This window comes from Nerophis lumbriciformis, linkage group LG26 (genome assembly GCF_033978685.3).
Source record: "Nerophis lumbriciformis linkage group LG26, RoL_Nlum_v2.1, whole genome shotgun sequence".
NCBI lineage: Eukaryota > Metazoa > Chordata > Actinopteri > Syngnathiformes > Syngnathidae > Nerophis > Nerophis lumbriciformis.
Genome location: NC_084573.2, coordinates 1,707,501 through 1,720,000, shown reverse-complemented (window position 1 = coordinate 1,720,000; position 12,500 = coordinate 1,707,501). Strand labels below are relative to the sequence as shown.

The window sequence follows — 12,500 nt, the reverse complement described above, 5'->3', positions numbered from 1 at the left end:
AAAATCGCAAGAAGTTATTGGGAATAAGAAGATTCTGGGGAAGTTATGTGATAAACAGGAGGGAAATGTTAGAATAGTTATGTATATATTATCATCAAAACTTTATGCTTAAGTTGATATAAATTATTGTCAATTGTGCTGAAGTGGTATTTTTGTATCTGTGCAAGTCTCGTCTTTACCAGTGTTGTGTCCAGACGCTGAAAAGGTGTGTTATTGTTTGTGCTACGGTGCCATCTTTTGGACGAGTTTCCTGCTGTTTGAAGCTTTAAACCGGAAGTAGAAGTGCCGTTCCATCTTCTAGTGATCCATAGCGTTTCTACTCGTATGGATTCTTCATTCATCGCTCCAAGCAACATTTGTAAGTTTTACAATAAAACTAAAATAATTCTTACTTACCAAACTGTCCCATGTGTGATGTCTGTAGGAGTGTTTTCATGCATATTTGTACTAAGGCTGCGACAATTAGCCGACATTGTTGACAATACAACTCATTTTCATTGATTCTATAATCATATATTGTGTCTAACTGGAGTTGTGGAGATGACCCCCTTCCCTCAGTGATAGCTTCAGTGATGTAACAGGGACCTTCCTAATAAATAGAGGAGACGCACGGGCTGGACTTTTAGAACGTAGTTTGGATCTGCAACTAGAATACAGCCCAAAACACGTGTCTCCTCGAGCTAAATTGAACTCTGTCTCTGCATGATTCCTTGCTTCTTGTCTGTTTAATAGATGTCATCAGTGTTTGAACCTGACAAAACTTTTTTGCCCAATTTTGAAACATCTCAAAGTCAAATAAAACCTGGTATGCGGCACATGCTAACTGCTATCAGGCTAATATTATCATGCTAACTTTTGTTTTTGCCAATTTTACCGTCGTACACCTCAGAGTCATATAACTTGCTACTTTATATAGTTTAGCATGCCAGCTAAAAAAAGCTCTCCTCTCTGAGCTGCCACCTTACCGTGGTAGAGGAGTTTGCGTGTCCCAATGATCCTAGGAGCTATGTTGTCCGGGGGCTTTCATGCCCGCTGGTAGGGTCTCCCAAGACAAACAGGTCCTAGGTGAGGGATCGGACAAAGAGCAGCTCGAAGACTTCTATGGGAATGAAACAACAAAGACTCAGATTTCCCTCGCCCGGACGTGGGTCACCGGGGCCCCCCTCAGGAGCCAGGCCCGGAGTTGGGGCACGATGGCGAGCGCCTGGTGGTCGGGCCTGTCCCCATGGGGCCCGGCCGGGCACAGCCCGAAGAGGCAACGTGGGTCACTCCTCCAATGGGCTCACCACTCATGGGAGGGGCCATAGAGGTCGGGTGCAGTGTGAGCTGGGCGGCAGCCGAAGGCAGGGCACTTGGCGGTCCGATCCTCGGCTACATAAGCTAGCTCTTGGGACGTGGAACGTCACCTTGCTGGGGGGGAAGGAGCCTGAGCTAGTGCGCGAGGTAGAGAAGTTCCGGCTAGATATAGTCGGACTCACCTCGACGCACAGCAACGGCTCTGGAACCAGTTCGCTCGAGAGGGGTTGGACTCTCTTCCACACTGGCGTTGCACGCAGTGAGAGGCGACGGGCTGGGGTAGCAATTCTTGTTGCCCCCCGGCTCAAAGCCTGCACGTTGGAGTTCAACCCGGTGGACGAGAGGGTAGCCTCCCTCCGCCTTCGGGTGGGGGGACGGGTCTTGACTGTTGTTTGTGCTTACGCACCAAACAGCAGTTCAGAGTACCCACCCTTTTTGGATGCACTCGAGAGAGTACTGGAAAGTGCTTCCCCGGGTGATTCCCTCGTCCTACTGGGGGACTTCAACGCTCATATTGGCAACAACAGTGAAACCTGGAGAGGTGTGATTGGGAAGAATGGCCGCCCGTATCTGAACCCGAGTGGTGTTTTGTCATTGGACTTTTGTGCTCGTCACAGATTGTCCATAACGAACACCATGTTCAAACATAAGGGTGTCCATATGTGCACTTGGCACCAGGACACCCTAGGCCGCAGTTCCATGATCAACTTTGTAGTTGTGTCATCGGATTTGCGGCCTCATGTTTTGGACACTCGGGTGAAGAGAGGGGCGGAGCTTTCTACCGATCACCACCTGGTGGTGAGTTGGCTGCGATGGTGGGGGAGGATGCCGGACAGACCTGGCAGGCCCAAACGCATTGTGAGGGTCTGCTGGGAACGTCTGGCAGAGTCTCCTGTCAGAGAGAGTTTCAATTCCCACCTCCGGAAGAACTTTGAACATGTCACGAGAGAGGTGCTGGACATTGAGTCCGAATGGACCATGTTCCGCGCCTCTATTGTCGAGGCGGCTGATTGGAGCTGTGGCCGCTAGGTAGTTGGTGCTTGTCGTGGCGGTAATCTCAGAACCCGTTGGTGGACACCGGCGGTGAGGGATGCCGTAAAGCTGAAGAAGGAGTCCTATCGGGTTCTTTTGGCTCATGGGACTCCGGAGGCAGCGGACAGGTACCGACAGGCCAGGCGGTGTGCGGCTTCAGCGGTCGCAGAGGCAAAAACTCGGACATGGGAGGAGTTCGGGGAAGCCATGGAAAACGACTTCCGGACGGCTTCGAAGCGTTTCTGGACCACCATCCGCCGCCTCAGGAAGGGAAAGCAGTGCACTGTCAACACCGTGTATGGTGCGGATGGTGTTCTGCTGACCTCGACTGCGGATGTTGTGGATCGGTGGAGGGAATACTTCGAAGACCTCCTCAATCCCACCAACACGTCTTCCTATGAGGAAGCAGTGCCTGGGGAGTCTGTGGTGGGCTCTCCTATTTCTGGGGCTGAGGTTGCTGAGGTAGTTAAAAAGCTCCTCGGTGGCAAGGCCCCGGGGGTGGATGAGAACCGCCCGGAGTTCCTTAAGGCTCTGGATGCTGTGGGGCTGTCTTGGTTGACAAGACTCTGCAGCATCGCGTGGACATCGGGGGCGGTACCTCTGGATTGGCAGACCGGGGTGGTGGTTCCTCTCTTTAAGAAGGGGAACCGGAGGGTGTGTTCTAACTATCGTGGGATCACACTCCTCAGCCTTCCCGGTAAGGTCTATTCAGGTGTACTGGAGAGGAGGCTACGCCGGATAGTCGAACCTCGGATTCAGGAGGAACAGCGTGGTTTTCGTCCTGGTCGTGGAACTGTGGACCAGCTCTATACTCTCGGCAGGATCCTTGAAGGTGCATGGGAGTTTGCCCAACCAGTCTACATGTGCTTTGTGGACTTGGAAAAGGCATTCGACCGTGTCCCTCGGGAGGTCCTGTGGGGAGTGCTCAGAGAGTATGGGGTATCGGACTGTCTGATTGTGGCTGTCCGCTCCCTGTACGATCAGTGTCAGAGCTTGGTCCGCATTGCCGGCAGTAGGTCGGACACGTTTCCTTTTATGGACAGAATTTCTAGGCGCAGTCAAGGCGTTGAGGGGATCCGGTTTGGTGGCTGCAGGATTAGGTCTCTGCTTTTTGCGGATGATGTTGTCCTGATGGCTTCATCTGGCCAGGATCTTCAGCTCTCACTGGATCGGTTCGCAGCTGAGTGTGAAGCGACTGGGATGAGAATCAGCACCTCCAAGTCCGAGTCCATGGTCCTCGCCCGGAAAAGGGTGGAGTGCCATCTCCGGGTTGGGGAAGAGACCCTGCCCCAAGTGGAGGAGTTCAAGTACCTAGGAGTCTTGTTCACGAGTGGGGGAAGAGTGGATCGTGAGATCGACAGGGGGATCGGTGCGGCGTCTTCAGTAATGCGGACGCTGTATCGATCCGTTGTGGTGAAGAAGGAGCTGAGCCGGAAGGCAAAGCTCTCAATTTACCGGTCGATCTACGTTCCCATCCTCACCTATGGTCATGAGCTTTGGGTTATGACCGAAAGGACAAGATCACGGGTACAAGCGGTCGAAATGAGTTTCCTTTGCCGGGTGGCGGGGCTCTCCCTTAGAGACAGGGTGAGAAGCTCTGTCATCCGGGAGGAGCTCAAAGTAAAGCCGCTGCTCCTCCACATGGAGAGGAGCCAGATGAGGTGGTTCGGGCATCTGGTCAGGATGCCACCCGAACGCCTCCCTAGGGAGGTGTTTAGGGCATGTCCAACCGGTAGGAGGCCACGGGGAAGACCCAGGACACGTTGGGAAGACTATGTCTCCCGGCTGGCCTGGGAACGCCTCGGGGTCCCCTGGGAGGAGCTGGACGAAGTGGCTGGGGAGAGGGAAGTCTGGGCTTCCCTGCTTAGGCTGCTGCCCCCGCGACCCGACCTCGGATAAGCGGAAGAAGATGGATGGATGGAAGCATGCCAGCTTTTGCAAAAAAAAAATGTTTTAGCTAATTTTGCTTTAGCTACATTCTTACTGTTAGCATGCTATTTTCACACAATTTCTCCTTGAAATTGCGTATTTTAGTTACTATTTGTTTCCATTACTCGTGCTAGCATATACACACAGAAATGGACATTTTTAGCTAAAAACACCGACTTTTTCCGACTTTTGAAATGGCTAACAGAAGCAAAAAAGGTGCACGAGTAAAAAAGTGAAGAGAATAGTTTTATTATGAACATGGCAGCTGGAAGATGTTACAGAAAAAACAGCTAGCTATTTTTTTGATGGCAACTTAGTCAAGCTAGAAAAGAACACCCGTTATAAAAATGACTTTTGTACACGTTCAGTTTTGCAGCATTTTCATGGTCAACCAAGTCAAGTGTGGAAGGAAAAAAAAAAAGGTCAAAGTAATCCAACAAAGGCAGGCACTCAAAGTTAGCATCAAGTTAGCATCGTGTGTTCCTCCTCTTCTGCGAGGACAACATAGACATGGTTGCTCTTTTGGCATGTTAATACTTTTTGTTGAGGAGGAAGGCGAGGTCATGATGGTGAGGTCATGTTGAGGAGGAAGGTGAGGTCATGTTGAGGAGGAAGGCGAGGTCATGTTGAGGAGGAAGTTGAGGTCATGTTGGTGAGGTCATGTTGAGGAGGAAGGTGAGGTCATGATGGTGAGGTCATGTTGAGGAGGAAGGCGAGGTCATGTTGAGGAGGAAGTTGAGGTCATGTTGGTGAGGTCAAGTTGAGGAGGAAGGTGAGGTCATGATGGTGAGGTCATGTTGAGGAGGAAGGTGAGGAGGAAGGTGGGGTCATGTTGGTGAGGTCATGTTGAGGAGGAAGGCGAGGTCATGTTGAGGAGGAAGGTGAGGTCATGAAGGTGAGGTCATGATGGTGAGGTCATGTTGAGGAGGAAGGTGAGGTCATGATGAGGAGGGAAGTGAGGCCATGATGGTGAGGTCATGTTGAGGAGGAAGGTGGGGTCATGTAGGTGAGGTCATGTTGAGGAGGAAGGTGAGGTCATGATGAGGAGGAAGGTGAGGGCATGATGGTGAGGTCATGATGAGGAGGGAAGTGAGGTCATGATGGTGAGGTCATGTTGAGGAGGAAGGTGAGGTCATGATGGTGAGGTCATGATGAGGAGGGAAGTGAGGTCATGTTGGTGAGGTCATGTTGAGGAGGAAGGTGAGGTCATGTTGAGGAGGAAGGTGAGGTCATGATGGTGAGGTCATGTTGAGGAGGAAGGTGAGGTCATGTTGAGGAGGAAGGTGAGGTCATGATGGTGAGGTCATGTTGAGGAGGAAGGTGAGGTGATGAAGGTGAGGTCATGATGGTGAGGTCATGATGAGGAGGAAGGTGAGGTCATGTTGAGGAGGAAGGTGAGGTCATGAGGAGGAGGAAGGTGAGGTCATGGCATGAGAGTGGAAGGTGAGGTCATGTTGAGGAGGAAGGTGAGGTCATGATGGTGAGGTCATGTTGAGGAGGAAGGTGAGGTCATGTTGAGGAGGAAGGTGAGGTCATGTTGAGGAGGAAGGTGGGGTCATGTAGGTGAGGTCATGTTGAGGAGGAAGGTGAGGTCATGATGAGGAGGAAGGTGAGGGCATGATGGTGAGGTCATGATGAGGAGGAAGGTGAGGTCATGATGGTGAGGTCACGTTGAGGAGGAAGGTGAGGTCATGATGGTGAGGTCATGTTGAGGAGGAAGGTGAGGGCATAATGGTGAGGTCATGATGAGGAGGAAGGTGAGGTCATGATGGTGAGGTCATGTTGAGGAGGAAGGTGAGGTCATGAAGGTGAGGTCATGATGGTGAGGTCATGATGAGGAGGAAGGTGAGGTCATGATGATGAGGTCATGTTGAGGAGGAAGGTGAGGTCATGAGGAGGAGGAAGGTGAGGTCATGGCATGAGAGTGGAAGGTGAGGTCATGATGGTGAGGGAAGTGAGGTCAAGATGGTGAGGTCATGATGAGGAGGGAAGTGAGGTCATGATAGTGAGGTCATGTTGAGGAGGAAGGTGGGGTCATGTAGGTGAGGTCATGTTGAGGAGGAAGGTGAGGTCATGAAGGTGAGGTCATGTTGAGGAGGAAGGTGAGGTTATGGCATAAGAGTGGAAGGTGAGGTCATGATGGGGAGGTCATGATGAGGAGGAAGGTGAGGTCATGATGGTGAGGTCATGTTGAGGAAGAAGGTGAGGTCATGTTGAGGAAGAAGGTGAGGTCATGTTGAGGAGGAAGGTGAGATCATGTAGGTGAGGTCATGTTGAGGAGGAAGGTGAGGTCATGGCACGAGAGTGGAAGGTGAGATCATGATGGTGAGGTCATGTTGAGGAGGAAGGTGAGGTCATGTAGGTGAGGTCATGTTGAGGAGGAAGGTGAGGTGATGGCACGAGAGTGGAAGGTGAGGTGATGGCAGGAGAAAGAACAGGGACACATATTTTCACAGTTGGATGAGGGAGTCCAAGTAAGTGGACTTTGTACACGCAAACCAAACACACAAAGAGCCAGGGCACATGTGGGTGTACTTCCTGGTTGCCAAGGACGCTCAAGGGCTACTTCCTCACTAGCGGGGGCAACTTCCTCACTAGTAGGGGCTACTTCCTCACTAGCAGGGGCTACTTCCTCACTAGCAGGGGCTACTTCCTCACCAGCGGGGGGCCGGAAATACCCGCTCAAATTCGAGTCACGACTCTTATTGATTCTAAATGGAAAAAAAAAACAGATTTTTAAGAAGAATACATTTTTGAAAAAAGGTAAGGCTTTTGAAAAATTTTTCGAATTGCGATTCATGTTGATCACCATTTCAAAAATCAATGGAAAAAAATAAATAAATAAATAGAATCAAGAAGCAGTTTGAATCGAGAATCGAGTCGGAATCGAATCATCACCCGCTGATTTGAATCGGATCGAGTCGTTTGATACCCAAAGATTCACACCCTCGGTAGGAGTGCACAAAACAAACAATTCACATCTGAATCACGATTCTTTTTCACCCTCATTCTAAATCCATTCACAATTTTCAAAAATCGATCACGATTTGAAATCGTTTCATTAATTTAAAAAATCAATGAAAAAAACTAACAAAAATAAAACAAACCAAAAAAATGATAAAAAACAACAACAAACATATATATATATATATATATATATATATATATGTTTGTTGTTGATTTTTTAATAAAAAAATTTTGTTTGTTCGTTTTATTTTTGTCTGTTTTTTTCATTGATTTTTTAAATTTATGAAACGATTTCAAAACCAAATCGTGATCAATATGAAAAATGTTTTTCTTGTTTTTTTAAATCAATTTTGGAAAATCATGAATCGCTTTAGAATCGGGGTGAATAAGAATCGCGATTCAGATGTGAATCGATTTTTTTGAGGGTTTGAATCTTTGAATATCTAACGATTCGATCCGACTCATCGGGTGATGATTTGATTCCGACTCGACTCTCGATTCAAACTGAATATATATATATATATATATATACAGAATATATATATATATATATATATATATATATATATATATATATACTTAATATATATATATATATATATATATATATATATATATATATATATATATTCAGTATATATATATATATTCAGTTTGAATCGAGAGTCGAGTCGGAATCGAATCATCACCCGATGAATCGGATCGAATCGTTAGATATCCAAAGATTCAAACCCTCAAAAAAATCGATTCACATCTGAATCGCGATTCTTATTCACCCCGATTCTAAAGCGATTCATGATTTTCCAAAATCGATTTAAAAAACAAGAAAAACATTTTTCATATTGATCACGATTTGGTTTTGAAATCGTTTCATAAATTTAAAAAATCAATGAAAAAAACAGACAAAAATAAAACGAACAAACAAATTTTTTTTATTAAAAAATCAACAACAAACGTATATATATGTATATATATATATATATATATATATATATATATATATATATATATATATATATATATATATATTTGGTTTGAATCGAGAATCGAGTCGGAATCGAATCATCATCCTGTGAATCGGAAACGGATCGACTTGTTAGTTATCCAAAGATTCAAACCCTCAAAAAAAACCCGATTCACTTCTGAATCACGATTCGTTTTCACCCCGATTCTAAATCGATTCATGGTTTTCCAAAATCGATTTAAAAAACAAGAAAACTATTTTTTATATTGATCACGATTTGAAACCGTTTTGAAATCGTTTCATAAATTTGAAAATTCTATGAAAAAAACAAACAAAAATAAGACAAAAACAAAACAAACCCAATAACAAACATTTATATATATAAATGGTTTGAATTGAGAATCGAGTCGGAATCAAATCATCACCACGTGAATCGGATCAAATCGTTAGATATCCAAAGATTCAAACCCTTAAAGAAATGGATTCACATCTGAATTGCGATTCTTATTTACCGGAATCAATTCGGAATCGGTTTAAATCAAGAATCGTGTCGAGCTGAGAATCGATTCGGAATCGAATCGACAGCCTGAGATCCGGAATCGGATCCAGTCTTCTACATAAAATGTTGCAAGAATCGCTTTGAATCGTGAATCGACTCTGAATCGAATCGTCCCCCCCGAGGATCGGAATCCAGCGGCAATTTGTTGCGACTGAGAAGAAAATTAGGTCCTGACTTTTATTTTGAAAAGGGTCAAACAGAAGCTGACCTCACTTTTACAAAAATAGATTTATAGTGCGAAATGTTTTGTTTTTTTTGTTCTTTTCATTTCTTTAGAAAGCTGGCTTTTATTTTGGCGGGAACCAGCGAAATACACCCAATGCACACGCGGGAAGTTAGCAACACGACAAAAGCAAAGCAGAAACCCAAGAAGAAGAAGAAGAAGAAGAAGAAGAAGAAAGTTGGACTCCACAAATGTTCTCTTTTTTTTGTTTTCGGGTACTTCCTGCACGACAAACCTCCACTGCTTCACGACGACGGCGGGGGGCGGCGGCGGAGGCGGGGCCGGCGGCGGCACAGTTTGGAGGTCCAGTCTCACAGGTCCCGCCCCCCCAGACCCCCGAGCCCCGCCTCCGGCCTCCACCCACACAGAGCACAGAGAAGACACGGGACACGTAGCGACGGTAACGACGTCATAAAAACACAGACAGGAAGTGGCCATGAGCGACACCAAATTGATTGTTTCGTCAAAAAATACAAATGAGGCGGATTCACAGTGCACAATTATTTTTTTTCTCCTTCGTTTTTTTTTTTTTGGCAACGAGGACGGCCGCCTCGGTCGGTCGGTCGGTCGGTCGGTCCGGGTCTCTGGTCCCGGCAGATGCGATGGAAGAGGGCGGATCGTCTTCCTCCCGAGGTGGCGGCTCAAGAAGCAGGAAGAAGACCGAGAGAGTCTTTTGACATTCAATTAGCCACGCTAGCTCGTTAGCACCACGAGTGTCGCCGCGTAAACTACCGAGGTGGAGGCCGGGACGGTGGGGATGGAGAAGTTCCACATTCGCGTGAGTCGTTTTCCCGAGATCCTCCTCACGTAAACCGGCGGCGAGGTTAGAAAAAGTTGAAAGTGCTACAGAACATTTCGCCGACCCTCACAGTGGAGTCCGAAAGCACAGTAAGGCGGTCTCCCGGCGCCGGCGCTAGTCCTCCTTCCTCTCGGCGCCGCCCTGCGCGGCGTGGATGCCGTTGCTGTAGACGGGGAACGGCAGCGTGGAGAAGAGTCCTTCGGCCGCGGTGAAGACGTTGGCGGAGGCGGGCATCTGCGCCGACAGGGCGCCGGGGCCCCCCGTGGCGCCCGGGGAGCCGGCGAAGGGCCCGGCGGCGGCGGCGGACATGTTGAGCCTGTGGACGTGGTGGTAGAGCATCTCCATGGGGGTCTTGGGGTCCAGGCCGAAGCTCGGACTGTCCACAAAGGAGGCGTTGGGAAGGAGGTTCCCCGGCGCCATGGCCAACGTGACGTCGGCCGGCGCATAGCGGATGGTCCCGGTGGTGTAGACGCGCGGCGGCGTGCTGCCGGTGGACGCCAGCGAGGCGGCGACGCGTTGCACCAGCGGAAGGACCACGTTCCCGGCCTGCAAGCGCTGCAGCGCCTCCACGTCGCCCGAGTAGAGCAGCGAGGACGAGGAGGAGGAGGACGTGGGCGTGGCTTGCTGCTTTTCCCGAGGGGACGCCGACAGCGGCGGCGACAGGGGGTCGGCAGAGGACGCGCTGGAGGGCGGAGCCAGGCTGGAAACTGAGGACGGGGCGGCGCTGCCGTTGTAAGGAGGCTTCCTCGCTCCTCCCCCTGCCCCACCTTCGGCGCCCGGAGGCGTCAGGACGGCGTCGGGGACCTGGAGGGCCTCCCCTGGTGGCGAGGGGAAGGTCTTGTGTGGTCCCGAGGGGGCGGGCTTGGCGGTCATGCTGTACGGGGATTCGTTCCTGGAGATCTCCCGGTTGGGCGGGAAATTCCAGATGCTACTGTCGTTGTCGAAGTTGATGGGCTCCGACATTTCCGTCTTGATCTTCAGCACCGAGGACGCGCTGCCGCCGCCCGGTGTCTCGGCGGAGAGCATGTGTGAGTGGTCCACCAGTGGCGTGCCATCACCCACGGCGACAGGGCTGGGCGTAGCCGAGGACCGGCGCAACTTCCTGATCCGCGTTCGGTCCCACTTCTGAACTTTCCTACGCTTCCTGCGCTTGAGGACGGTGTTCGCGGCGCCGTCTTCCTCCACCTCATGGTCGTTCTCCTCTTCCTCCTCCGAGGACGACGACTGCGAGCGATGAGGGTCCTCAGCCTCGCCGTAATGTTCCACTTTGATTTGAAGCCCGCCCAAGCCACTCAGAGTCGCCAGCTTGGCGCCGCCCCCTGCATGCTCCTCCGGCTCCCCCGCCTCAGCCTCGGAAGGCTCCGGACTGTCGTCGCTGTCCGGACTCCCGGGGTTGCTGGACGTGTCTCTCTCCTCCTGACGCTTCACTTCCTGCTCGGGCGAGCACTGCGATTGGCCGGAGTGCAGCTGCCGGCACCGGCTCTCCGCCTCCGGGTCCTCGCTGCGCTCCGATTGGCCGAGCTTCCCCTCCAACTTCTCGTCGTCTGGCGAGACAAAGGGTAAGATCACCGGGGCGGCCACGATCAGAAAGTCACCTCCTGTTTGTCGCCAACTTACCAGAGTTGTCCTTGTACTCGCAGTCAGAGTCGGAAGACTCCGAGGACTCCGGGGTCTTCTCCGGAAGGTTCGGCAGCTGGCTGATGTCGAGCGGCGTGTCCTTGTCTTCGTGGTTACTGCAAGACGCAAACGCCACCGTCACCTTTTAACACTCCAAACTTAGTACTCCGACAAACAAGCATCTCTCGTCATGTGACCTCAGCACGTAGTTGACCCACACCACGTTCTTCTCGTTGGCGTTCTTGGCGTTGATGGCGAGGGTGGCGCTGGACTGGATCCAGATGTAGCCGGTGTTCCTCTGGATCCATCGGTAGTACTTGGTCACGCACTGACCCTTGTTCATCACTGACACAAACACACACGGTTAGTCCCGGTTAGAAGAAACCATGTGACATAGCTTCCTCCACCGGATGGCGCTGTGACTCCGCCCCCGCCCCCGCCCCCGCCCTGCGCTGGCTGATGGCACGCTGGCAATAAAGGTAACCAAATGAAGCACTAAATGGTTATCCGGGGCAATATGTAGTGGCATTAATCAGAGAGCGGGAAGGTTTAATGGCCGGGCCGTGAGGACACAAAGAGGTTGATTTATAGAAAAGCCCGGCCGCTAATTAAACGCTATTAGAAGGTAATAGAATTGTTGAACGCTCGCACGCGCTCAGTAGAGACGGCGAGTGCGGGAAATAAGCTTCAATGACATAACCTTGTTTTGCTTCTACGCTGAAACCACTTCACTCACGGGTGTTGTTTGTGTGTGTGTGTGTGTGTGTTTGTGTGTGTGTGTGTGTTTGTGTGTGTGTTTGTGTGTGTGTGTTTGTGTGTGTTTGCGTGTGTTTGTTTGTGTGTGGGTGTGTGTTTGTGTGTGTGTTTGTGTGTATGTGTGGGTGCGGGTGTGTGTGTGTGTGTGTGTGTGTGGGTGCGGGTGTGTGTTTGTGTGAATGTGTGTGTGTGTGTTTGTGTGTGGGTGCGGGAGTGTGTTTGTGTGTGTGTTTGTGTGTATGTGCGGGTATGTGTTTGTGTGAATGTGTGGGTGTGTGTGTGTTTGTATGTGTGGGTGCGGGAGTGTGTTTGTGTGTGTGTGTGTGTGTGTGTGTGTTTGTGTGAATGTGTGGGTGCG

The 12,500-nt window shown here is 50.0% G+C and overlaps 1 protein-coding gene and 1 long non-coding RNA gene across 5 annotated transcripts in view; one reads left to right on the top strand and one right to left on the bottom strand.

Moving 5' to 3' along the window:
* Positions 1–6,315: 6,315 nt before the first annotated feature.
* On the top strand, positions 6,316–6,649 carry LOC133624076 (uncharacterized). The gene is made up of 3 exons (XR_012051188.1): positions 6,316–6,441; positions 6,488–6,547; positions 6,611–6,649. It is a non-coding gene; the product is annotated as an uncharacterized lncRNA (long non-coding RNA).
* Positions 6,650–8,583: 1,934 nt separating this feature from the next.
* The window catches only part of npas3 (neuronal PAS domain protein 3), a 296,737-nt gene continuing 292,820 nt past the window's right edge, over positions 8,584–12,500 (bottom strand). For all 4 annotated transcript variants that reach the window (XM_061987684.1, XM_061987685.1, XM_061987686.1 and 1 more), the window contains 3 exons: positions 11,584–11,731; positions 11,387–11,502; positions 8,584–11,313 (listed from right to left, as the gene is read on the bottom strand). In XM_061987684.1, the coding sequence (XP_061843668.1) occupies positions 9,884–11,313; positions 11,387–11,502; positions 11,584–11,731 (1,694 nt within the window). In that variant the 3' untranslated portion in view covers positions 8,584–9,883. The remainder of the gene's footprint in view (positions 11,314–11,386; positions 11,503–11,583; positions 11,732–12,500) is intronic.